This window comes from Leptonotus elevatus, chromosome 1 (assembly GCF_054856555.1).
Source record: "Leptonotus elevatus isolate MCC_2025b chromosome 1, RoL_Lele_1.0, whole genome shotgun sequence".
Lineage (NCBI taxonomy): Eukaryota > Metazoa > Chordata > Actinopteri > Syngnathiformes > Syngnathidae > Leptonotus > Leptonotus elevatus.
The window spans coordinates 5,797,706-5,825,359 of NC_141239.1; the positions used below are offsets into that span (position 1 = coordinate 5,797,706).

Below are 27,654 nucleotides of genomic sequence, written 5' to 3' on the forward strand. Positions count from 1 at the left end.
TACTGTCAATTCATAATGACAATTTAAAAAAAATCTGACCAGAAACAAAATAAGCAGTACAGAAAATAGTGGATGCATGGTTTTAAACAGCACTTTTCAGGATACTTCAAGTACGTTTTATTGTCAATTCTAATGATGTATTTTCCACATCTTCTTGGTTAATTAGTACAAATATCACCATTTAAACCCTTCTGTACACTATTCTTCCCTTTTAATGCAGTGTCTATATAAAGTCTATATATAAATAAAACAGCGAATTGGGGATATATATATATTAGGGGTGTTAGAAAAATTTATTCTGCAATATATCGCGATATTACAGCGCGCAATTCTCGAATCGATTCAATATGCGGCCGATTTTTAAACATGAATTTTTTATGGGAGTATTCAACAAAACGTCTTACTTAGGGTTAGGATTCACACATTAAGCATGGAAGAATATTATATTAAACATTAAGCCTTAATATTTCATTTCAGTGCTGTTCAAACATGAAACTAATTCCAACCTGTTTGCTAAATGCAGTCGCTCAGTTATAAGCCTGAATTTTCAGATCAATAAATGCATTTTCATACAAATCTTACAGTGTACATGTACAAGTTTACGGATTAGTATTTTCGAAATTTGACCCATGAATCGTGATACGAATCGAATATATATATATATATATATATATATATATATAAATTTATGATTTATTTTTATTTTCAGTGAACTTCGGGTAACCCGTCACAGTCACGTGGTGGCCATCGGGCCACTCTGAGTGTCGAACCCTGTTAATATTGAAACTGTGTGTTATAATTTTTTCCTGCACCACATTTTTCACACCCTAAAAGTTTGAATAAGAAAATAAATGGTCAAAAATCCAACCTTCCCATTGAAAGAGTCCCGATGAAAAAGAAATCATCAGGTTCGACTTGACTGAGCGACTTCCAGCATGTTGACGACGAGTCCAATTTGCAATCGGTTGCTGACTGACAGATAGGCCTGATCGTGACACATTTAAGGGTTGTGGCTGGGATTCCGGCCCAGAAATGTCAATGTCAATGCTACCAGCTGCCTGACTGGCTTTGAATAACTAACCTTTGGCCAGATTTTTTTTTTTCTCTGCTTCAGTCCTGGCACTTCAGTTTTTCAGTTTGCGCAGGTCTGCAGGAAAAAATGTGGGCTGCTATTGTGTGTGTATGTGGGGGGGGGGGGGGGCATGCCAAGCTTCTGGTTCACCATGAAACCCACTAACTGCATTTGACTTGGTGGTCTACGTTTGTGCGTATCGCGGATGTCTGGGTTGTGCTCTTTATGGCAGCCAACAGAGACCGACCTTTGACCCCTTCCCTCAACAGCCTCACCATCTGCCGCTATGCATGTACAGTAAATGCCTGTTTGCTGATGATGTGAACTCGCCAAACACTTTATTAGGTGTACAGTGCAACAAGTGCAAGCAAGAATCATATTCACAATTAGATATTTATACATGATGATGACGATGCTTTTGCTTATAAGAGATATTGATATATCACGATTACTGTGGTTGTCGTTTGCCGTAATGTAGACGTTGAATTGTTTTTACCGAAATCTTTATAGGGGAAAAATAAAGTGTATTTATTAGGGATAGACCGATTATCGTCCCCGATATTCAGCATTTTGAAGAATATCGGCATCGGCCATTTTGAAGAATCATACAGCCGATAATAGATCCATTTGAAAAAGTGTTAACTTCAGCGAACTAATTATTTAAAGATGCTGCTGACCCTGGGAACTCTCTGCACCTTCTGTTTTTTGTTTTAATTAAATGAAAACTAAAATAATTAAAATTTTTATATTTCAGATATTTTTTTAATTTTACTTAAACTTTATTTACTGTAGAAAACAATTGGAAGCTATTTACTTAAATTGTTATTTAACTTTTGAAGGCATGCAACTGTCCCTGAGAGATCCTTGAATTTTTTGTTAGATTTGTTAGAAGATGTCTATTCACTTAGATTTTTTTTTTTTAACTCCAATATTTTACGAACCCTAAAAGTTGTTCAATATGCTTAAAAATTCAAAAAATTAAGAGCTGGAGTTTCATTTAAATTTCGATGCCAATATTTTCCCTTTAAAAAAAATAATATCGGCTATCTCCATGCTTGACTACTAATAATCGGTATCATAACACAATCATATGAGCCTATCACTAGTATTTATCTATGCTGAGATCTCACCAAATTATTTTTGTTCATTAGTAGCATTACAACGTCACATTTCATATGTTACAGTGAATTTGAATTTGTTTTGGAAGGTTAAAAGTTGAAAGCCCCCCTCACCCCCCACCCCTCCAAGATACCCTAGAGCCGTCGTTTGACCAATTTTGTGCTTTGACTTACAAACAAAAATTTGAAATAAAACATTTAGCAGATAGGAAACAATTCTTCCAAAAAGAGGCTACAAGCGTTTTATTGTTTATTATCAAAGTAAACATTAAATAAGGAGAACTACACGTTATGTATTAGAAGCACAAACTTTGTTTAATGACACCGCTAGCTTAATGCTAACACATTATGTAAAACATGCTAACGGATGACGTTTCTCTGCATTGTGGTGTTATAATCCTTTTAAGCAATACTAAATTACGATTTGAACCTCATATTTTCATAATTCTGCTGATAAAACATTGATTTACAGCTAGATTAATGAAACCTTTGTCATGGCCTGAGGGTGTCTGTATCATTTTTACTGGCACTAAACAGCTATTTGTGTGTACAATAAAGAAGGTAAAATCACAACTACCGTCTTCTGTTAACATACTTGAGAAACGTTACAGTGCTTTATAAATAAAAAATAGAAAATAGCCACTGAAAACAATGTCATTCAGTCCAACTGTGAACGCCTTTGGACGTCCGGGTTTTTACGATGATGTGCGTTTAGCCTCATGGGAAATCTGATTCTTCAATGGAAAACAATACCGCTGGTGTCCAAAGGTGCCGCCATAATCAACAAAAACTAAATGCTCATTTGTGCTACTTGAAGCAATGGATATTTGTCTACACACGCAGACTGATAATATTTGCAGACATATTATTCTAACTAATGTTAAAGTATTGCGTTTTGACCAACTCCATATACAGCCTTATGTTGGTATTTTACTGCCTCCAGGTGGCCAAGGTGTGCACACCAGAAGGAAAATCATGCCATTAAATATATATTTTTTTCAATGTGGCAACAATTGTTTAATTGCTTTACACTCTATTTAATGTATTATGTCATTATTTTTATGTTAAGTGCAATATTGTATAGTGTTATCTTTCTAATTAAAAAAAAAACACATTCCATTTTTCAAGAGTATGAAAACCTAGAAATTATGTTTTATTGTACATTTAGAACAGATATAAAATTTTTGATTAATCGTGAGTTAACTAGTGAAGTCATGTGATTAATTACGATGACAATTTTTAATCTCCTGACACCCCTAATTTTTAATAATCTTTACTTTTCTTTTTTTAATCATTTATTTTTTTAAATAATAAAAATAACTAGTGAAGTCATGTGATTAATTACAATAAAAAAAATTGTAATTGGCTGACACTCCTAATTTTTAATATTTTCTTCTTCTTTAAAAAAAAAAGATTTAAAAAAATTAACAAAAGTAAAAATGTTAAACTAATAGAAATAGTTTAAAAAAAAATGTTGACGTCTATAGTCTTTACTGTCCTTCAATGGCAGTGAATGAGTTTAACTCTTATCTCAAAACACCACTGTAATGTTACGCTCTCAGTATCATTCCGTTAAGGCGGGGATAGGGAACCCCGGTCCTCACCAGCCCACTGCCTGTTTTCCATGTCTCTCCCCTCAAACACAGCTGACTCAACTGATCAGCTGATCGTCAAGCTCTGTAGAAGCCTGCCAACGATCTTGTTCATCAATCAGGCGTGTTGGTGCAGGGAGACATGGAAAACGGGCGGGACGGCGGCTCTCGAAGGACCAGGGTTCCCTATCACTGCGTTAAGGACTCTTGGTACGACTCGAAATTGAGCAGGTGTACCTAATAAAGTGGCTGTCGGGCCAGAGCACATTCAGCTGTCATGAAGCCACATTTTGTGTCGAAACGCCACACATGTACTGTAAAAGGCCATCCTCCATGTTGTTAACTTGTAGCATTAGATCACACCGTGGTTCGAATCAGACAGACAGACAGACAGACAAACAGGTGGCGGGAGCACACCAGGGGATCATGGTACCCCCCCCCCCCTCCCTGCACCCACCTGTCTATACTCCAGGGCATAGTTTACTGTCCTGGCTCTGCCCCTGCCTGTCCTTGTCTGCCTTCCATACACCAACTGCCCCGGCCTGCCGTGGTACGGCCACGCCCACACCCTAAAACCTGAGCTAACTTGTCTGCATGTCAACAAACAGGGAAGATAAACAAAATCACGTCTTCATTTCGTTAGTTAAGGAAAACAAAATAGAAACGAAACGCAGTACACCGTATAACAATATTCTGCTTAACTGTCTTTTAAACGTGTCCTTGACTCAACAGTACACTGAAGAGCCATATTATTTACTTTAAGAAGTTGATCAAAATACTCCACCTTTTTGATGGTAATATTACAGCCACTATAATCAACATATTATTAAATATGTCATTTGGAACGGAACATTGTTATCGTTGTAAAAGGCTGATACAGCTCTTTTATTGGATATCATATTGTGGCTGGCGGTAGTACTGTTGGTGTATTTAAATTTTCACTAGTAGCTCCGCGAGTGGTGGTTCTGTGTGGAGAGTAATGCTGCCACCTAGTGGCTAATATCCCTCATTGAAGATACTGTGGATTGACGACGGTCTTTTCATTTTAAATTGGGCTGACTGCTATTTGGGGTTCGTGAAAGAGATCTACAATCATTCACGTCGGATTCACATTTTCTTAAATAACTGAAAGTCATACTTAAACATTTCATGATTATTGTTGTATGTGGTAATAATATAGGACAACAAAAAGCAGCTGACAGATAGTGATTTTTTTTCTAAAAGAGTTTTCAAGATGTTTATTGTCAAAGGGGTGTCATGGCTCAGTGGTAGAGTGGTCGTCTTCCAACCCAAAGGGTTGCATGTTCGATCTTTAACCCTTGTGACTATGTCGAAGTGCCCTTGAGTAAGACACTGAACCCTAATTTTCTCCCAGTGGAGCAGTGCCCTGCATGGCAGCAGCCGATCACTGGTGGAATGTGCGTGTGATTGGGTGAATGTGAGGCTATGTAAAGTGCTTTGGGAACTCTATGGTGTATATATAGGAAAAAAATCCCTAAAAATTATTTAAAAAATTACACTGAGTGAGGAACAATTAAAAAAAAAAAACGTTCGAGTTAAACATGAATGCGGTTTCAAACTAAATTTGGCATGCCGCTTCCAAAATTGCACTAAGTATTTTATTTATTTATTTTAGCATGTCAAGTTTGTTTCTCCACTTTAACCCCAGGAAGTTTTTTAATGTAATTTTTTAATGTAATTTTTTAATGTAATTTTTTAATTTTATTTTTTAATTTTATTTTTTAATTTAATTTAATTTTTATATTTTTTAATTTTATTTTTTAATTTTATTTTATTTTTATATTTTATTTTATTTATTTATTTATTTTTATTTTATATTTTTATTTTATTTTATTATTTTTTTTTATTTTTTATTTTTTTATTTAAACATGATGCAAGAACGGACACGTAAATAAAGAGCATGATATCAGTACAACATATTGGCCACAAGAGTGCAGTATGTGAATGTATACTAACAACAACAACATCCTTCCGTATGACTGCGAAGCTAAATAATGCATTTTAGACCTGATGACCTTCCATGAAATGTTCCAGAACAGTAACATTAAAATAGATAAATAAATAAAATAATAATAATAATAAATAAAAGGTCATTTTGTATGAAATAATTTCCCCCCAAATAGTGTCATTTGTACCAATTTTTTTTTTTTTAAATCAGTCAATAAAATTGGGTCATTTTGTACAAAAAAACAAAACAAAAACAAATACAACTGGGAGAATACTTTGGACACATTTACCCAAGTAATGGATCAGTTAATTATTGGCATAAATTGGGTTATTTATGACTCAACTGTTTTCCGAGTTAGGTAAAAAAATAAATAAATGTAATGGGTAAAAAAACGGGCCAATCCACTGCTCTGGTCAATTTGACCCACTTTCCGAGTTGCTTTGCATAAAATAATAATTATTATATATATATATATATATATATATATAAAATAAAATAAGAACAAAAATGTCATTTTTTAGAAACAATTCCCCCAATATATTGTCATTTTGTACAAAAAAATAGATAAAAATCTGTCAATAAAATTGGGTATTTTTGTACTAAAAACAAAACAAACAAACACGACTGACAGAATACTTTGGACAAATTGACCTAAGTAATGGATCAGTCAATTATTGGCCTAAATTGGGTTATTTATGAATCAATTGTTTTCAGAGTTAGGTAAAAAAAGAAAGGAAAGAAATGGGCAAATCCGCTACTCTGGTCAATTTGACCCGCTTTCTGAGTTGCTTTGCAAAAAAAAAGATCATTCTGTATGAAACAACCCCCCCAAAAATTATTTCATTTTGTACAAAAATAAATCAGTACAATGGTTTATTTTGTAGCACAAAAAGAAAGAAAAAGAATAGGAAAATGCTGTGGACAAATGGATCCAAGTAGTGGATCGGTCCACTATAACCAAACTGTTTTTAAGAGTTGTGTAAAAAATAACCTAATATAGATAAAAATTAAATGAGCCACTATTTGGGTCAATCTGACCCACAACTTTACGTGCAGTTTTGCATAAACCGCAAATAATGTTTTGTTTTGAACCCAAATTGCGTTCATATTTGACCCAACAGACATTGCGGGCGAGATCAGTTTGTCGCCAAGTGCGAGTCACTTAAACCAAACGAATGCCGCTCTCAGCGCCCGCCGTAATTGTTTGATAAATCGATCTGTGTTCATTAGCGCGGATTCCGCACACGGCTGACTGGTTCCCATGGCAAGTAATGGCCTACGGATGAGCCGCGCTCGATACCGGAGACACGGCTCGGCCCGTGGGATCATTCCGAATGGACGGACGGAATGGTCCTAACGTCAAACACCTCTTCGGCATCTCGGTACGTGATTTACCGCTAAGTGTACTTTGTCGTGGTGATGAGTGAATCATTATTAGTCATCGATCTCACTCACCTCATGGCGCTCCCTTTTTTGCTCCCCAGGGTTTGTTCCGTTTGCTTTAGTGAGCATACCAAGACAGGATGGGACTTGGGCTCCACTGACAAGACAAATCACTTGTTAAGGCGGCCTTAAAAAAAGAAAAAGAAAAAAAAAGTCTGTTTTTATACCGCAAACGTGGACTCGGATAACATTTACTTGTCGACGTCGAAGGCCAAACGCTTTGTACTTTTACTTACAATTCCTTACAAACTCAGCGTGGCCTTTACAGTTCATACAAAAAAAATACTGTTCATCAAACAATGATCATTTGTGAGGTAACTGAAATCGCCCCCGCAGCGCAGTCATTTATCATGGATGGCCTCCTAATTGTTTATACTAATGCGGAGACAAACTTATGTAATATCTCGAGTTCACATTTGATTACATTTTGCATGCTGTGTTTACCGATAAACAATTGCATCCATTTGATATCGAGAATGAAAGCATGATGGAATAGTGGTTAACGTGTCTGCCTCAAAGTCGAGGTGTCAGACATGGTTATTATAATAGTTCTGGATTTGTCATTATAGTTCATTAGGGCTTCTTCTTCTTATACTTCATTATTATTATTTGATTATTATTATAGAAACAGATACAAATATTTATTTTTTTCCAGATGAAAGAAGAGTGTCTAATCTTTGTTTTGGTAGGTTCCATGTTTATATAGCAATAGAACACAATATTCTCAAAAATCAGTCCAAATCCAGTAAAACAGCCGGGGAGTGAAGGGGGTTGCTTCAGTGAAAATGGTTGGGAGTGAATGAGTTAAGGTGATATGTATCCCAATATTTTACATTACATACATTTTTTAAAAAAACAATCATATGCATACCCAAATGACATTGCTATTATGCAGGATGGCAAAAATGTTTTCTTCTTCTAATGTTAGCAGCGCTTCCGGTTTGCCGCCAAAAAGGGTTTGAAGCAAACTACAAAGTTACCACATACTGTCATTTTATTAGTATTTTTTCCTGTGCAAAGGGCAGAAACCATTCAGAGATGACACAAAATTGCTGATCAAGAAACCAACATTAAGTGTAAAAACTCGTTTTGTGCATGAATTAATTTTTATTAATTTTTTACAAAAATCAACTCACTCAAAATTTTAATATTATTGAGTTACTACTATATGTTTGTTCTGCATGCCAAAACCCGAAAAATATATTAAGCCTACTCATGTTGTCGTGTAGGGCGGTGTAAAACCCAGTGTAAGTGCATCAACCATGTCTGCCATCTAGTGGTCAATAGTGATATTACAATATACAGTTTATGCATATTTGCAGTTCAGCACCCGAAAATCCGCATATTTGCAGGTTTAAAAAAAGTTTGAAAAAAAAAAAAAAAAAAAAAATGCTTTTTTCCACCATATACCCAATGTATGTATTTTGTGGAAAATGTATATTGATTGTTTATCTTCAATTTAGTTTTGCGAACATTTTAAATATTATTATTATTTTTACTTTTTATGTATTTAATTTTTTTTAATTAATCAAGGGCTACTCATAGTGTGCCAGTTTCCCTGACTTAAATGGTGTACATTCATTTGATCACATGAACTTAAGCACTGACGATAGATGAAACGAGACCCGTTCTATCACTAGCACCTTCAACCACGCTGCACTGGAGCTGTAACCTCACTTGGTTTTTGTTCAAACGGCCTCTTTAAAACTGGCAAAGCGCAAATATTGCCGTGTGTAATTTCATCCCGTACATGCATCTTTTGGTGAGATTCAAGTTTTTCTTTGCGCAGGCGTCTCGGACAAAGTCGCTTCATTGATGTTAAGCTCCTGGACACAAAATGCAAACGTCTGATGATGAAATGACATCATCCTTCAGTTCGTGTAACGAGAGCCAAAAATAACCTCTTGTCGGCATCTTTAATCATTTCTGATCACTGAAAGGCGCCAACTCGAGGTCAGTGGCAGGCGGTAAATTGGTAGGAAAGACAAAATACCCAAACTGCCGTGAACCCCCCCCCCCCCCCCCGGGTTACAGTATATCAGAATATGAAATGCATTATGCATGCAAGTATTTTCTCAACAGGTCATCAATGGCGCTGATGCTTCTGCACAAGTTCACGTCAAACCCCAAACTAATATCCAGTGGAAATGTTTGACATTAACTCTTTGATGAACCCCAAGATAAATAATCATCAAGGCAAAATGAGTTTAAATACTTCCACATCAGCTCATGATTAGTCACGCGGTCGCCTCCCCCCGCCCACCAAAAAAAAAGAAAAGAAAAGAAAAAGAAAGAGCAGTCAGCGCGAGATCATCAAAACAATTTCCAGCTGACTTCGAAACCAGCATATTTGAGAACGGGGCCGTCTGACGGAGTTGTCGATCATGTTTGCATTTGCCAACGGAACCTCGATGCCTTTTTACCGCCGTCTGCTTGCGACCCCGCTCAACTCTCTGACTCATCGCTCAACCGAACAGCTTTGCCAGGGCTGCGAAAGGGCCCCGAGACCGAAGGGCCGCCGCCGCCGCCGCCGCCGCCGCCGCCAGGCCGCTGGCCAGCTGCGGCCAAAATGGCACGCCTCCCTCGACTCGGCTCCTAAAGTGAAGAACAGAGAGAGTATTTGAAGGCTCGTTCCAACCGAGCCGACGCGTTGTTTCCAAGTAGCCATTAAGTCGGACGTTTTCCAAATTCCTTCAACGGCCCAAAAATCGCTTCAGCGGGGAAAAACTGAAGCAAAAAATATAATTGTTCGTCATCAAAATAAAAGTCATTCTAAAGCCAAAGTGAGTCATGATTAAATCCTATTTTAATTGGAGTAGGACCAAACTGGATGGAACATGTCTGGAACTGAAATAGCGCTTTTGCTTGAAAAATGCATATATCGACAACGATTTTAATTGATGACACTTTTGAAAACATTTCAAAGAGTCTTTACATATTCAAATAATCACCTCGACAACATCCCTAGGAAATCACAATGTCCCACCACTGCTGAGCTTTGAGGGCCACGGGTACCATTTTGGTGACCCCGTGCCGGATTGTGCATTATGTCACAGTGACATTAATACGGTATCACAAATCTTTTTTTTTTCACTGAAACGGATGGAAATGTATTAATTATCGACATAAAAAAAAGAACATGTATATATATGTGTATATATATATATATATATATATATATATATATATATATATATATGTGTGCGTGTGCATATGTGTGTCCAGTTATAACAACACTGTGACACCAATGCTAATCAATAGCATAAAGCTAAGCAGACTGTCCCATAATTAGCTGTCTGCTTTTTGTGAAGTGAGTTGAGTTCACTGCCACTATACATGGCTCGTATCTCAAATGTTTGCTCCCAAGTCAAAGCACAAAAAAAAAAAAAAAATCAACCAAACAACAACTCGTATCTTGAAAAACTCATAAGTCCAGTGACTTGTTTCTTCACCACAATAACCCCCCCCCCCCCCCCCCCCCCGGAACTTTCCGTGTTTGGTGAAGCAACTCTGCTTTAATCCAGCTTTCATCCACATGCATATTTGCTTGCATGCCAAATTCAGATGATGTCCAGGGGGGGTGCATTGTGGCTGTCGACCAGCATGCATTTCCAGTTTAGAAATGTCGCTCATAGTTTTGCTTATGCAAAGATAAAGTGGGATTCAGAGCAGTGGTGGGTCAAGCACGGCATGCTTCATTTTGTTGTTGTTACATTATTCATTTATTGTAATGAACAAAATAAAACAAACATGTAACATTTTGAAATAATTAAATAATTCATTGTAAATAAGAAATCAAACGCTTTGAGAATCAATCATTTGACCTGTTGTGCATTTTAAAAATGTCACATTAGTAATTGTTAGGGGTGTCAAAATTTGTGTTTTAATTTTGAGTTTAATTTAAAGTTCTTTTGATGCCAATTTTTTTTTTTACGCACAATTGATGACCACTCCTTTCTTGGAAAGCCTGTACTCGTGGAATTCCAGTCGCAACGCAGCAGGCACGTACACATCAAAATTTAGCAAAAATAAATGTCATAATTATACATATATTTGTGGAGACTGGGGTCAAATTGTATTTTACAATTTTAAAAATGTGCAGAATTTCACAAGTTACTTCATATTAAAGATTAGAGTGCTTTTAATATGAAAAGAAAAATACATGGAGCTGTCACCAATGTCCTACAAATGCAATTATGCCATCTAGAGGCAGAAAAAATACCTCAACCCAAATCAATATCACACTCGTTTTTTTTTTTTTACAGAACAGTACATCTTTTTATTTTTAAACTGAATTTTATGAATTATTATGCAGTTAATGTATCAATTACTAAAAGATGTAGACATATTTATATTAGTTTAACACTTTTTCCCACTTTTATGTTAACAAGAGTATGAAAACTTTTTATTTTTTATTTAGAACAGATATAAAATTTGTGCTTGATTGTGAGTTAACTATTGAAGTCATGCAATTAATTACGATTAAAAAAAAAAAATCACCTGACACCCCTAGTAATTATTATTAAATAATTGGTTGATTAGTTTGTTATAGATAATAAAATTAAAACTTTACATAATGATTTTTTTTTATTCTATCATTGGTTAATTATTGTAGTATTTAATTATTTGTGTAATACAATATAAAAATGAGAATGCTTTTATGACTTGCCCTATCCTGTTTTTTTCCCCCCAAACAAATATGGCCCTTGATCACAAAAACGTTCACAATTTCGAGATAAAAAAAAAAAAAAAAGATGTAGTATCATTTTTTTAAATGATTATTATTGAATTCAGTTGTTATGCTAGAAGCGTCTAAAAGCAAACCTACTGCAAATGTTAATAACATCAAGTACAGTTCAGGATCGCAGTCCTTTAAATCAATCCACACAAAATCTCCTGATCTGAACAGAATCAAATGCAACTTCAGATGAGTCCAACAAGTACTATTGTGCCCCCCCCCCCCGACACTATTAAAGCTCCAACACGGGGTGTTTACACGGGTACCGGCTGGCACACAAAAGATGGCACCCAGGGGTGTTGTGCAGCCACTAAAATAATCGGTGCGAGTGCGGGGGTGAGAGCGAAAAGAGAAAAGAGAAAAGTGCACTGTTTGAGCCTGCCTGGCCTGCAGATGACCTCCCGCAATGTTTCTGCTTGGCACGTTTTATGATCTTCGTATTTCTATGCTGATTAAATTGCCTTTAGGTGCAAGACATGCGCATGCAGCTCGCAGTTTGGCAAACAACAACACATTTGACCACAGCTTTAGTATGTACTGTACGTGACTTGTTTATCATAAGTTAGGTAACAATGCTCCGGGTGTTTTTGTTCCGCGCATATAAAAACTCTTGTCAAAATACCCAAGTGTCGAGTTGTGTAACATTTGCGTTGTTCGTGTTTACAGTACTTTGGATACAGTGGAGTCGGCACACATACAAATCACGCCGGTGAAATGTTTGCAAAGTGACTTTTGGAACGACTGATAGTTCACATGTGGAGCTTGCAGAAAGGCTCCGAAAGATGTCGGCAGTGTGAGAACACGCTGGCCTTTCGGAAAAACAAAACCTCCCTGCCCCGAATATTTCAAAGTCGCTGTCCGAGCTCTGCTCGTAAAAAAAAAAAAAGTTAGCTGGCCGCAAACAATTAAATGCGTTCCCACTTTGCTCACTCATGACTTGATTCACTTTTAGGTCCTTTCAATCAGGTCCTAAAAACAAAAGTAGTGGGAAGTATTTTTAACTCATTCACTCGCAGCCGTTTTCACTGAAGCAACCCCCTTCGCTCCCGACTCTTTTATTGGATTTTGATTGATTTTGCAAAGCCCACAGAATATTGTCTTCTGTTGCTGTAAAAACATGGAACCAACCAAAGGAAAGATTAGAGTCTCTTCTTTCATCAGGAAAAAAAAAAGTCTGTATCTTTTTCCGTTTTTACATCAATTAGCTAAGTTTTGTCAATATTCACATTCCTGGCGAAAACACTGAGATAAAGAGTTTGTTGCAACATGGCCCTGGCTGATCTCTTATACTCTGCCGACACCTGCTGGCATTTAAAAAAATAATAATTACAATTGCTCTTCATGTCAGAAGCTGCATCAACAAACATGTAAACACGTTTTTGGGAGTGAAGGACAAAGTGTTTAAAAAAAAAAAATTCTCAAGTTTCTTGAGTTTCACCTTCGGTTTTCCCCACTTTTATTTTAATGTGATAACACAGGCAAAAACATGCTGAAGCATGAATAACTGTATTGCTGTTTTTTTTTTGTTTTTTTATGAAAAGAGTGCCAGTGCTCTGCATGCAGAATTTTCAATCCACTCGTTTTTCAACATTGTTGTGCCTCTTTCCTTATTTATGGAATTCCTTCTGCTGCTACAAGCCTAAAATACTGTATGGACATACATTTGTGATTCCATTTTCACACGTCATAAGTACTTCACTTATCTGTAAATAACCTTGAATGTTTACCATAGCCCACGGCAGGGGGGGGGCGAGTCGGCATGAATTTTTTAAATCAAAATAAACAAGCAATTTTTTCTCTATCGCAGCAGCAGCAGTTTCCCATAGCAATAAAGAAATAATGGGAATAAAAACAACAGACACACTCACAGCATTTAAATGAAGACTTATTAACTTCCTGGCGTGTCGCAATCATCCCAGTCAAAAAGAAATGACAAAATTGGACAAGTTTCAAAAGGTTACGTTCACGCTCAGTATTCGTTCACTGTCGAAAACCAATCAGAGTTAGATCATTTAAACCACTCGTGTATGACAACTTTAAAATATGCAGATTTTCACCGGGCCCAATGTGTTTAGTGAGTTTTTGTTCATGTTTAGGCCCTCAAATATGTGATTGATTGTGGAGAATAATAATGATAATAATTTGGGATGTTCAATACCACTTTTTTTTCCAGACCGATACTCAACTCTTGAGTCGTCGCCAATACCGATCCCAAATACCAATACCGCTACTACATAAACCCCCCCCCCCCCAATTGGCAGATAATTTGAAAGAAATACCTCTGAAAATCATCTTGTATATCTTAAAAACAAATGGTGTCAGTTATGATTTTCGCTATTTATAGCCCAGTTGTAAATAGTGGCGTTCAACTGTAAATATATTGTTCTAAAAAATAACACCAATGCAAATGGATGCAATACTAATACCATATCAATATTCCAATATAATATTTTTCCTAAAAAAAAATAAAACATGTAATCAAGAGAAAAATAATGGCAATACTAATGATAATAATTTGGGATGTTCAATACCACTTTTTTTTCCAGACCGATACTCAACTCTTGAGTCGTCACCAATACCGATCCCAAATACCAATACCGCTACTACATAAAAATCCCCCCCCCCCAAATTGGCAGACAATTTGAAAGAAATACCTCTGAAAATCATCTTGTATATCTTAAAAACAAATGGTGTCAGTTATGATTTTCGCTATTTATAGGCCAGTTGTAAATAGTGGCGTTCAACTGTAAATATATTGTTCTAAAAAATAACACTAATGCAAATGGATGCAATACTAATAACATATCAATATTCCAATATAATATTTTTCCTAAAAAAAAATAAAAAATGTAATCAAGAGAAAAATAATGGCAATACTAATGATAATAATTTGGGATGTTCAATACCACTTTTTTTTCAGACCGATACCGATTTTAGTCACCGATACCGATACAAAATACCGATACCGCTACTAGATAAAAATCCCCCCCCCCCCAATGACAGATAATTTGAAATAAATATGGATATATTCCAATATAACCTGTTACTTTATCGTATTTTTCCTTAAAATAAATAAATAAATAATCCAATTTGGAATTTCTAATTCCTGATCATAAAACGGCAACAAGAGGACGGCCGATACTGGCAACGGCCGCCGTCGCGATTACCGATACCTTAGAATAGATGTATTCATCCATATTAATAATAATAATAATCTAAAATGATGATTACGCTCCACTCATGCTGTATAATCATCCCTCTCATTCATCAAGGCGTCTTATTATTTTAACATGCGCACTCTAATACGTGTTTGTCTTGGACGCCGCTCACTTTGGCCGTTCATCACATTATACGGAAGCATTTCAAACGAATAGAAAGTCATGATGCGTGCGTGTCTGAGGCTAATTAGGTAAGAAATCTTCTGCTGTTGGTTTCAACGGAAGCGGTCTGTCAAGGTGGAAATAGTTTATATTTCTTTATAAAGAAAAAAAAAAAAAAAAAAAAAAAAAAAAAAGATGGAAATAGTTGCAACTGGAAGACAATGCAGTGCGATGGTCAATGTCAAGAACAAGAGGACATGTTTTAGAAATGTCTTGAACAAAAACAGACGGCGTTGTTTATGATGAATAGCGCGGGTTGATAAAGCCTGGCAGGCGTTAGCTGGACCAGTCAGAAGTGGAGCCCAGATGGAAGCCATTCCATAAAGTTCACCTAAGGCCACCGGAGACCCCTTCCTTTGTTATGCTTCGCCTTCTTTACCTTCGCCCCCTTTTTACATGTTTACTCACTCTCGAAATTGTTCATTTTCACGCTGCGTGTCTTTCGTTCGCTGCATATTGACGCGAGCGCTGAATTGCCTTCGGGTGAGTTTCGGCGCAGTTCAGTGCCGGGGTCGACATAAAGGGCGGTGGGGGCGTGTCCCGGATGCTCCGGGCGGGGGAGGACGAGAGGAGTTAGCGCTCGCCGCTGCCAAAAAGATGGGTATTCGCCACGGAGTGGGTTCACGTCCGGGGTTCAAGTTATGCAGCTCCAATCGATGCTTGTGAAATGATCGGCCTGGGTAATTGTGATTAAAAAAAAATGGAGTGGTTTGTTGTATGAAGTCATTGTTAAGTGAAGTAAATTTCACAACTGAAAGCGACCTTGCCAAATTTGAAGGATTAAAAAATGGATATGACGTACATGAGGCGGCGCCGTAACCATGGGCGCCATAAAAGAAAGAGTTGTGATATATATATATATATATATATATATATATATATATATATAATGAACGATTAATGACACCGCCCCTTACTTGGAAAGCCTGTACTGGGGGAATTCCAGAAGCAGACACGTCCGCGTCAAAATTTAGCAGTCATAAATTTAATAATAATGCATTCATTTGTTGAAACTGGGGTCAAGCTGTATTTGACAGTTTTTTAACTTCATGTTAAAGATTAGATCGCTTTTAATATGAAAATAAAAATCCAATGAGCTGTCACCAATGTGTTACAAATGCAAATATGCCATCTAGTGGCAGATAAATGACCTCAACACAAATCAATATCACACTCTTTTTTTTTTGCAGTACCAATACATCTTTCTAAATTTTTACTTAATTATTATTATTTTTTACTATTATGAAATTACTGTATCAATGACTATAAGATGCAGTCATATTTCTATTAGTTTAATTTTTCACACTTTTATGCTAACAAGAGTATGAAAACTTAGATATTTTATTGTACATTTTGTTGTACATTGAGAACAGATTAAAAATGTGCGCTTAATCGTGAGTTAACTATTGAAGTCATGCGATTAATTACGATTAAAAATTGTAATCACCTAACACCCCTAATATATATATATATATATATATATAATGTTTTTTGAAGCTAGATAGCACTTTGTCACCCGCAGAGCATGTGCATTGTACCTCATATTTTCTTTAGCCGACACATCTCAAAATAGTGACTGGATTTCCAGCTTGGCTCTTTTTTTTCTATTGTTATTTTGCATGTGGTCGAACCGTGACATGGCGCATATGTGATGTCACTCGGCCCCAGATGGGAATGCGAGTCCCAGAATGCTTTACTTATTATTCATATATTATATTTATATTTTATATTAGTATTATACTTATTAAATATGCTTACACTTTAGTTCCTCTTTTTTGTTCGCTGTTTGCCTTTGTCTTAAATAGTCTCCTCCTGTATTTGATCAGTTTTGTTCTGAGGGGGAAAACCGTGATTGAAAAATACAGTATGTGAGAGAAAAACAATATGTGAGACTTCTTCAACTACCACTTGGATGCTAACTGACAGTTTCTGTAAGCCGCTTCTCATCATTGTTAATCGCAATACATTGAGAAATTCTGGCCTCGCAAAGTAACTATAGTTAGATTACTTCACTGAAAAAAAAAGCAAAGCGATAGATGCTGATGTTGAAAAAATTCACACTGAAGCGAGTCCACCAAACAAAACAAATCCTCGACATGTTTTATTTTCATTCACAAGAAAATAAATAAATAGTTTGAGTATCGGTGTCACCGCGGAAGAAGACAAAGAGCCAGTAAAGCATGACTGAGACGTCTCCAACCCCGGTCACGTCGAGGAAAGACGAGTCCCCTGTCTGAGTGTTTGCACACGGAATGTTTGTTGAATTCAAAAAAATGTGAAAGCCAAAGATAAGAACCCAAACTCGTTCATCACTCTCATGCTATCGTTTGCTTTATTCTCCGTTGTCGTCCTCCAGTCACAAATTATTCCGAAACCGTGCATTAACGCCGCTGCAAGAGCGTCATCAAGAAGCCATTTGCGGCATTAATTGTCGGCCTCGACGGCATTCAGCTTTGACATGTCCCTTTTGTGCGCCTTGTCATGTCCCCTATGTAATACAGGAACATGCCCTGAAATGAAAAGTAGCGGGCCTAATTCCATGCCTAACTCACCCCGGGCGCATCCCTTTCATTGGCATCCCATTTGATGAGCTCATTTCCGCACCAACAACTGTTATCCCGAGCCAAGTCGCGACGCGGACGCGTCCACAAAAACACGCAAGACATCATTTTTAAACCGCTGCTTGGAGAGCTGTTTGATTTTTGCATTAATCATTGATGTCAAATGGAGAGAAAGTCCAAATTTGGGTTGGTAATATAGCGACTGGAGTATAATTCGGAGGGCTGCAGTTATATTCAATTGCTTTTTTTTTCCCTGCCTAAATGTCTTTAATATTAGCGCATGCATGTTATTGTCAAAACAGCTCGAATGTTATTTGCTTTACAATGACGTCATGTTCGTATTAGGGATGCACCGGAATGAAAATAGTTGGCCGAAACCGAAAACCGAAAATGAAAAATGCTTGGCCGAAAACTGAAACGGCGAAAAAAAATGATGCCAATTTTTACTAGCATTGCATTTATTAAAATTAATTACAATCATAATATAATAAAATATTTATTTAGCACTGGCATTTTAACCAAGCACAATATAAATTGAAATGTGCCCACACCGCAGACATGTTGGCTAATGGTACATGAAACACCAAACGACGGTTGAGCATTTTCTGGCGGTGCGGCGCATTCACATATTCACCAACGTTTTAAAATAAATAAATACATTTGTTCGCAGCAGTTCATCGGCTTCGGGAACGGACTGCAAAGTCACACTTGGCGTCCTGTACAGGTCTGTCGCCACCCGGAGATAGCGTTAAGTGTTTCCGTGTTTAAAACTGTTGATAGCAGTAGCGCTAGCATTAGCTAAAGTATTTAGCACCGCCACCGGGATTAGGTGAAAAAGTGGAAGCGTTCGAAGGGCTCTTATAAAAAAAAATATATATATAAATATTCGGTGCATCACTAGTTCATATGTTAGGGAAGTAGCACAAATCTGTCCGTGAATTGGTTCCTTCTTGTCCAAGTTGTGTATTTGAACAGGAAATACGTAAATTCAGCTAATATTAGCTATATTAACTCGTTAACGTTATCCGAAAAACAACCCCTGATAGTGCCAGCCAATTTTGAGCATTTTCACCCATCTTTCAAGGCAAATAGAATATTGCGTGATATGACTACATAAACATGGCGGACACCATATGAAAGATTGGATTCCATTCTTTTATTAGAAAAAAAATGTATGTTTCTAGCTTATTCCATTCTTTAGTAGTCACCATTTGAAAATGGGTAATTTGAGTGACATCAAGCGAAAATGGAAAACATAAGGAGAAAACAAGCTTTTTGTGAAAAGATACATTTTCTGCACAACCGTGACTTTGACACAAATATTTTTTGCTTAGAGACGCACTGTGAATTAGATTGAATGTGACAAAGGCTTTGATCATTCACGTCATCCTTGAAAACGTTCTATTTCCTAAGATCCGCCATGTTTTCATGTAATTTGATACACGGGAGCCCATTGAAAAGAGATACAATGCTGCCATCTGCTGGCCATAGTTAGTAGGTGTTTTAGGATTTTTACAACCCCATTCACAAAGCAGCGCTGCACAAGACGTTGCACTGCCCACTGAGAAAAAAAAAAACTTAATTGACGTCCATTGGTGGTATTGAGTTTTTGATCAATTTACCTGTAAACTGATTACATGTTTTTTTCCTGTATAGTAATGGAATACAAATACTTTTTTTTGTTTGTATTCTGATGATTTGATTGCTCACTTAAATTTTTCTGCCAGTTATTTAATAGTAATGGAACAATTGAAATAATAATCATGCCTAATTTAAACTTTTTTTTTTCTCTTTTTTAATCAAATTCAGCAAAAGCCTAAATGTCAAATGTCTCTAAAAGATGATTTTAATGATTATCCTCCAATTAATTACCAACCCCCCCCTCTCTCTCATCTGCTTGGATAAAGGTCAGGACCGACATTATTTTATGTTAAACCTGTTTAATATTTCTAATTGGCAATTCTCATGTGTGTGGTCAACACCGATTTGCGACCTAGCGACAGACTCGCTAGTGAGGTGACATAATGATCCCCAAACAGGAAGTGACCTTTTAACTCATTCACTGCCATTGACAACTATAGACGTCAAACATTCATGGGAACTATTTCTCACATTTTTTTTCATTTCATTTCATTTTTTATGAAAACCTAGAAAAAATATTTTTATTGTACATTTATAACAGATTTAAAATGTGTGATTAATCGTGAGTGACTATTGAAGTCATGAGATTAATTACGAATACAAATTTTAATCATCTGACGACCCTTATTTTGTATTATTATTTTTTAAAATTAGGGCCGACACGCAATTAAAAAATTTCAATTGTAATTAATCACGACTTCACTAGTTAACTAACGATTTTAAAAAATCTAGGTTTCCATACTCTTGTTAGCAAAAGTGGAAAAAAATGTTAAACAGAAATAGTTCCAATTAATTTTTGACGTCTATAGTCGTCAATGGCAGTAAATGAGTTAAAAAATATGTGCCCCACTTTCACTCACCCCAAGCAGAAACAATGGAAAGTGGTGATAGAAGGCATGAGCAGAAATAAAGTAAGGCGGAAGAGGGTTAGTCCTTTTTTGTTTTTTTTTGTTTTTGCATTTTTATAGGCTCTCCTCAAAAGCGCTTGTTCAGCAAAGATGAGAGAGCCGCAGACCTTATCAACACATAGCTTGCCATAACATGCCAGATATTCTCAAGTTCAGCACTTTTTATGATTGCTTGCACTCATGCTCACGTTGATGCCGTACACGCACCAACCGCAAACCATAAACACGTCCGTAAAAATGCACGCGCTTTTCATGCAATTCATAATCACTTGCTGTGCTTTATTGATTTGATGCCAGTGCCGTTAAACCCCCAAAGCATGAAAGTTTAATATCATCGTATGAATCTCGCATCCATTTAGATAACAGTGTAGGAGGAAAGTAAACAATCAATCTACAGGTACAGTTTTTTATTCACGGCAAGGTCAAAATCTTGATTACGGAAACCAAAAACTTAAGATCACTTCAAATTGGATTTAATGGCCACGTCATGTCACAGCAGATCCGTGTTCAGCTTGTTTTACAAGCTTTTAGTATGATTTAATGCAAAACGTTTAAGTACGATTAGTATGTAAATGTATTGAGGGGTACGCACAAGTGCATTTAAAACGGTACTGATTTTTTAACCGGCATTTTTTATTTTTTATTTTTTTTTGGTAATGCCCAAATCCATTTGTCGGATTTGTCATGAGAGACTTGTTTTAATTAGATGTGCTTATCTTGTTGGTTCATTCGGTTTGTAGAGAACATGCTGGTCTGTAATGGAGAATTAGAAAGATTACTTAATTTGATAGTCGAAACCTTCTTAAAATAGAAAAGGTTGTAGCAATCATTAACTTTTGCCTTGAATTTATGTTGATTGGGAAAGAATAGGGGACATGACCTTTTTTAGAGGTGCATATTATTCATATTTACAACATCAGAACATTTGGAGAAAATGGGAGGATCAATTTGTGTGATCGTTTTTTTTTCCTACTCATTTTCAAATTAGCAGTAGGCTACATGAGGTTTCATTTGGGGTATTCTAAGTTTGAAATATACTTCCATCCAAATGTGGCAATTGTACATAAATAGGCATCATTTATTGCATACAAATGTGAGGCGAAAACTACCTGGCTAATAATAGCGCATTACACATTGCTGGCATTGGGCGGAATCCTCGTACCTCCAAAAATCGTCACTTTTCAGGAGAACTCAAAAATGGTCTGTTGAACCATTAGCACATTTTCAACACTTTCTCGACCGGTCACTAATTTGAAAACAACACCCACGTGTGTGGACTGAACAATAGCATAGATTTTGTGAAAAAAAATTGGAATTTCATTCAATTGTGATGTGAGGTTTCTGCCCGACGACAGCGATATACAAAAGTGAATGTGAAAAGAACTTCACTTTCACTTAGGTGTGTACTCACTTTTGTTGTCAGTGGTTTAGCTATTAATTGTTGTAATTTGAGTTATTTTGAGTTAACAATAAATTGACACTATTATACAAGCTATGTTGACAGTAAAGTCTGACAGTTGCAAAAAGGGAAAAACCTGTGGCATTAAGTCATTATCATGTCATACAGAAAGTTTTTATATCGTCTATTGTTGTTTTTTTTAAAGCATAAGATTCTTCCCTCTTTTCCATACTAAAACTGTGACTCAACGCTCATTTATTTCCCTTACAGTTACACGGGCAGAGTGGTAGGAAATGGTCTGCACGCACAAAGACAGAATCCAGAGGTCAAAGTTCGGACTCCCAACCCCTCACTCGCTGATGTCAAGGAGAGGCTGGAAACATTCAACCAGGTAAGATGATGAGTTCATGTTATTTTGCCGTTCACATGCTGCTGTTTAAAGAGCTCAACTGTCCTGGAGCGGCTCCAATGCTCAAACCTCAACAGACGTGCCATATACAAGTCATAAAGGAGCATATTATGCATTGCGCACAGTGACGCAATGCCAGCGTTAACCATACACTTGTGTTCACGCCAACGCCCCGACCAGATAAAAAGACTTTAATTCTTCACAAAAACAAGCAGCTGTGGTTATATTATCTTCTCAATCTCTTTTTCAAAGGTCTTGGAGCCATGTCTATGTAATACATTAAATGATTTACTGACTAAACTAAACTAAAGTGTAATTGGTGCAAATAAATCCATACACATTGTGGTGGTCACTTGATTAACCCTGCCCACTCAAAAAATATATAATTATATATATATATATATATATATATAGATATATATTATTAATTTTTTTTTTTTCACATGTCAAACGGGGGCTAAATTGGGGGAAATATTATGGGAAAAAATGCCGGAAAAATTATTAAATATTTAATATTATTGAATATTAAAATATTAAAAAATATTGAGAAAAAAATCTGAGAATATGCAAATCCATGAGTTGTAATTTGTAATATCACCCTTCACCACTAGATGGCAGGCATGGAATTGTTTCGCTTACCCATCCCTATTCTAGACCAAACAAATCAAAATATATCAAAAGCCATGTATCTAACAAAACTATTTTTACTTATTATTGTCCCCAAAAAAATGCTTACTTTCAATCTTGAGGCAACAAAATGCTGCACAGAAGAGGCGCAGTTGAGTGTTCCAGGAAGTTAATAGAATTGTTCTCCAGCTATTTTCAACATGTTAAATTGGTTAATAATGCATAAAAACAAATGACAATGCGGGGACAAACTAATGGTATGGAACTTGACCATATTTTTACATACGAGGTTTCTGCTGACAGCAGCAATATGTCACCGTTAAATGGTCTGTTCTAGTCATTGCCCTGGAGTGGGTCAGATGCTATCACTCAATAAAAGTGCCATTTTTAATGGATGTTATTTGTGGCAAATTAACTCTCTTCATAAACACAACGTCAACATCCTCGCACCCAAGACCACTTTAAAGCAGAGACAGATTAAGTTCAATAAAGGCTGATTGAAGATGAAAGTGGGACGTTGACAAAAAATGGAATGAGTGGAGAAAGCAAAAAGCAAAAGATGAGACGTGGGGATCAAAAGGTCACCGATGAGTGGCAGAGAGGCAGAGATGACACAAGCGGCTTCAAAGTAACTCTGTTTGTCATGTAGATGGGCTTTAGCCCTGAAAGGAACCAAGAAGAAAAGGGCCGTTTCACACAGTCCCTAGAGGCCATTTGCCGAGATCGACCCAACAGGATTGGGTTCCTCTCTGAATGGACTGGCCTTTTGTTGGCCTCCAAATGATATCCATACTATAGCAGGAATTTCTCCTTTTCTATATCTACATCCCTCAGACTCGCTTCTGTTTCTAGTCCGTTTTAGTGCCTTGCTCTAGTGCAGCACAACTAACTGTCGAACTTCCTTTAAACTGATATGTCTCACGTGCTCTGTTTTTTTTTTTTTTTTTTTTTTTTTTTAAGAGCTCAGTATTGTTCATTCGGAAATGTCATCATCATTGCTCTTTTTTTTTTTTTTTTAAATTTATTTATTTATATATATATATATACATATATATATATATTTTTTTTTTGTGTGTGTGGGTGAGTATGTGTATGTGCGTGCGTGCGTGTGTGTATTTGTTAGCTCACCAGAAAACCTATTAGAAAAAAATCTCATACCGTTCACCTAAACCGAACACCAGGAGACCCGAGGGGACCGAAGAAAACCAAGGAAGGTGAAATCCAGCACCGACCAGACACCCCCCACCAGAACTCCTCCCCAGCCCAAGAAACATCCAGTCTCACGTGCTCTGTTAATGCACTGCTCTTTTCCTCCATTATCTTCTTTAAAGTGATTCTGAGTTTTGTTTGTAAATAAATAAGAAACGTTTTAGCTTTATTGCTGAAAATATGCAAAGACTGAGACCTACGCATTATTTACTTGCAGAGATTTAGTGTTAAACTTTCAATTTTCTTACTTCTTACTATTTATTTTTTTGTCAGCTTTGGGGGCTAAAACAGTGTTGCACTTGGGGTCCAGCATGAGTACCCCTCCCCCACTGTATAAGAACTTAAGAGCGTTCATTAACAATTTTCCGGCTCATTTGCGATTGTGCACTCTAAAAACAGTTGGGTCAAATATTGATAAAAAATGGACCAATCCACTTTATGGGTCAATTTGACCCAATTTTCTGGGTTATTTTATACAAAATGACCGTTTTTTCAACCCAAGTAGAGGGTCTGACCCAACTTTATGGGTTGTTTTAAACAAAATTACCCAATTTTGGACCCAAAGTTGGGTCAAACTAGCCCAAGTAGAGGATCTGTCCATTTTTGACTCATAATTGGGTTATTTTTTAGTGTGATATACCCTAAAATGCATCTTCCCTTCAGAAAGGTGGCTTGTGTAGCTGCTTGAGAGTGCCTTGTAGTCAGGCATGAGTGTGCGAATGGCAACTAGATACAGGCGGAAAAGGGAAGAGGGAATAAAAAAAAAATATATATATATATATATATATGCCAGGGCTTCAGGCTGACGTGGCTGCATTAGAGCGCCCTGTTGTTGGATCTGAGTGCATGCACGTCACAGAGAGAAGGTGGAAGAGTGAGAAAATTAAATCAATGTGAAGTCTGACTTAACAGTCACCATGTAGACTGTGGCTCCGGAGTGGTGTGGCCGCTTTGAGTGCCTCGTTGTTGATCCTGAGTGTGTGCCGGTCACGGAGAGAAGGCGGAAGAGCAAAGCAAAGAAATAAAAATGAAGTCTGACTTGACAAGCCAGCATGTCCACAGGAGCTCTGGACTGGTGAGGCCGCTTTAGAGTGCCTCGTTGTTGACCGCGAGTGTAGGCAAAGCAGAGAGAAGGTGATGTTCATGTTGTTGATTTTTTCACAATTTTGAATCCTGTTTTATATACTTGGCAAAAGTTTTAATCATTCAAATTTGGCAGTTGGAGTTGTTAACTGTACTGTGTCGAACTAAGTCGATTTCGTGGTAATGCAAATCTCACAGGATAGCTCAAGACCTGAAAAACGTTCGGACCTGCCGCAACATCCCATCGTGTGAAGTGGTTGTCAAGTAGCCAGTCGTCACGGTTACACTTGGGCCGGTTGTCCCGTTGACATGAATTACAGCTTTTTTGAAGGGGACCACCTTGAATCTAATCCAGGTGGTTGAGCTAAGCGCGGCTGAGTTTGGTGTTCATGTCACATAAGAGCAACAATTCAGATTGCTAAACTGCATAATGTAGCACAGCCTCAGGAATATTTAAACATCTACAAGTGCACAACTACTACTGTACATATTTAACATGTGTGTTCAAGCCTGCGTGATCCTCGGCATGCACTTAGCGGCGAAAGAATTCCCAGCAAATCCCTTGTGAGCTCATTTGAGACAGCCCAACAAAGTTTCAGTTAGAAGCTTCTACGTGGTTAACAATGAAAGTATTTTCTTCCTAAATGAGCCGACCGAAAAAGTTTAATGGCTTAAACTTAATGGACCGCCAGTAGTAAATGTTTACTTGTAGTAATAATTTAAAGTCATCTTACATTGTGCAACTTGTATGAAATATTTATCTTTCAGTCAAAGTGTATCGCTTCGACATAGAGTACATAGAGACACAAATTACAACTTTCCTATTCATCAGGGGCATTAGCGCCATCTTGTGGCATCTCGGGTAAAACTACCATGTGCAGTGAAAGCCATGCATCAACAACACTCAGAAATGCTGCAGGCCGAGCTCCTCCGTGACGGACTGACACAAAATGGAAAACTATGTTGTGGTCTGACGAGTCTACATTTAAATTGAAAATGTATATATATATATGTTCAACCTGTGAACCTCTTGAGCAATTCCAATTGTTTCAACCTAATTTTGTTGTTCAATCTGAACCATGAATTTTTTAAAATCTATTGTGTTGTCAAATCACTACCAATGTGTCCTACCTGATCCTACTTGACTCTTTTTAACTCATTCACTGCCATTGACGACTATAGACGTCAACAATTCATGTGAACTATTTCTATTAGTTTAGTTTAGTAATTTTTTATGAAAACCTAGAATTTTTTTATTGTACATTTATATCAGATATAAAATTATCATGCGATTAATTACGATTGAACGGCCCTTATTTAAAAAAAAAATTAATTAGGCGATTATTTTTTTTAAATTGTAATTAATCACATGACTTCACTAGTTAACTAACGATTAATCACAAATTTTATATCTGTTCTAAATTTACAATACATTTTTTTCCCTAGGTTTTCATACTCTTGTTAGCAAAAGTGGAACAAAATTTTAACTAATAGAAATAGTTTAAATGAACTTTTGATGTCTATAGCCGTCAATGGCAGTGAATGAGTTAAAAAGAGTCAAGTAGGATCAGGTAGGACACATTGGTAGCTAAACTAACCACTGAAATGGACCAATAAAATGAGAGGTTTAGCAAAGAAATTGTGCATCACTGACTGAAACAGAGACAAAACCACGTCACTTTAGTCTTACCCAGGTGACGCCATACAGGTCAGTCGTGCTGAGAGGAAGAGAAATCTCAGGGGACCTCAGGAAGTGGGTAGTGACAGCACATCTGTCTGGGGAAAGCTATAAAGTCATCTTAAAAAAAAAAAAAAGAGCTTCATCATTCCACTGCAAGCAGAGAATACTGAAAATTACTACAATCCAGCCTAGAAGTGGACGACCTTCTAAAATATCAGCAAGAACCACAAGAAAAATTATAATTCAGGTAAGAAACATCAAGGAATTCAACAATCAGAAGAAAAGTCAACCCACAAAGCTTTCATGGAAGACTTGCTAGGTAGAAGCCTCTGCTCACAAAAAAAGATCAATGCTGCCCATCTCAACGTTGTCAGCGAGTACCTGGACAACACTGAAGCTTTTTGGAAGTCCCTTCTGTGGACAGATGAGTCCAAAATTGAACTGTTTGGTCACAACTAAAATGTTGATGTTTGGTGAAAAGTCAACAGTGCATACCAGCAAAAAGAACCTTCAGCCTAGAGTGAAGCATGGGGGTGAGAATGTTCAATTCTGGGCTGGCTTTTCATCCTCAGGACCTGGACAACTCCACATAAACCAGGGAATCATGAATTCAGAGGAATATTGTGAAATCCTGGAACATCACCTGAAGCCGTCCTTTGTGAAGTTACAGCCTGGTAGACGATGGATCATGCAACATGACAATAATGGCTGAAGAACAACAAAATGCAATAATTGAAGTCAAAATCCTGACTTAAATTATTTCAAAAAGACTGTGGCGGCACCTGAAGCCGGCAGTTTATGCTAGACGCCCATCCAACCTCTCT

The 27,654-nt window shown here is 36.9% G+C and overlaps 1 protein-coding gene across 3 annotated transcripts in view; it reads left to right on the forward strand.

The window, feature by feature from the left end:
• Positions 1 to 27,654, forward strand: part of gpc5c (glypican 5c) — a 183,233-nt gene that overhangs the window by 105,507 nt on the left and 50,072 nt on the right. For all 3 annotated transcript variants that reach the window (XR_015097391.1, XM_086098478.1, XM_086098492.1), the window contains one exon: positions 22,092 to 22,212. Coding sequence is in view for 2 of the 3 variants with exons in the window: in XM_086098478.1 (XP_085954604.1) it covers positions 22,092 to 22,212 (121 nt within the window). In the remaining variant the exon portion in view is untranslated. The remainder of the gene's footprint in view (positions 1 to 22,091; positions 22,213 to 27,654) is intronic.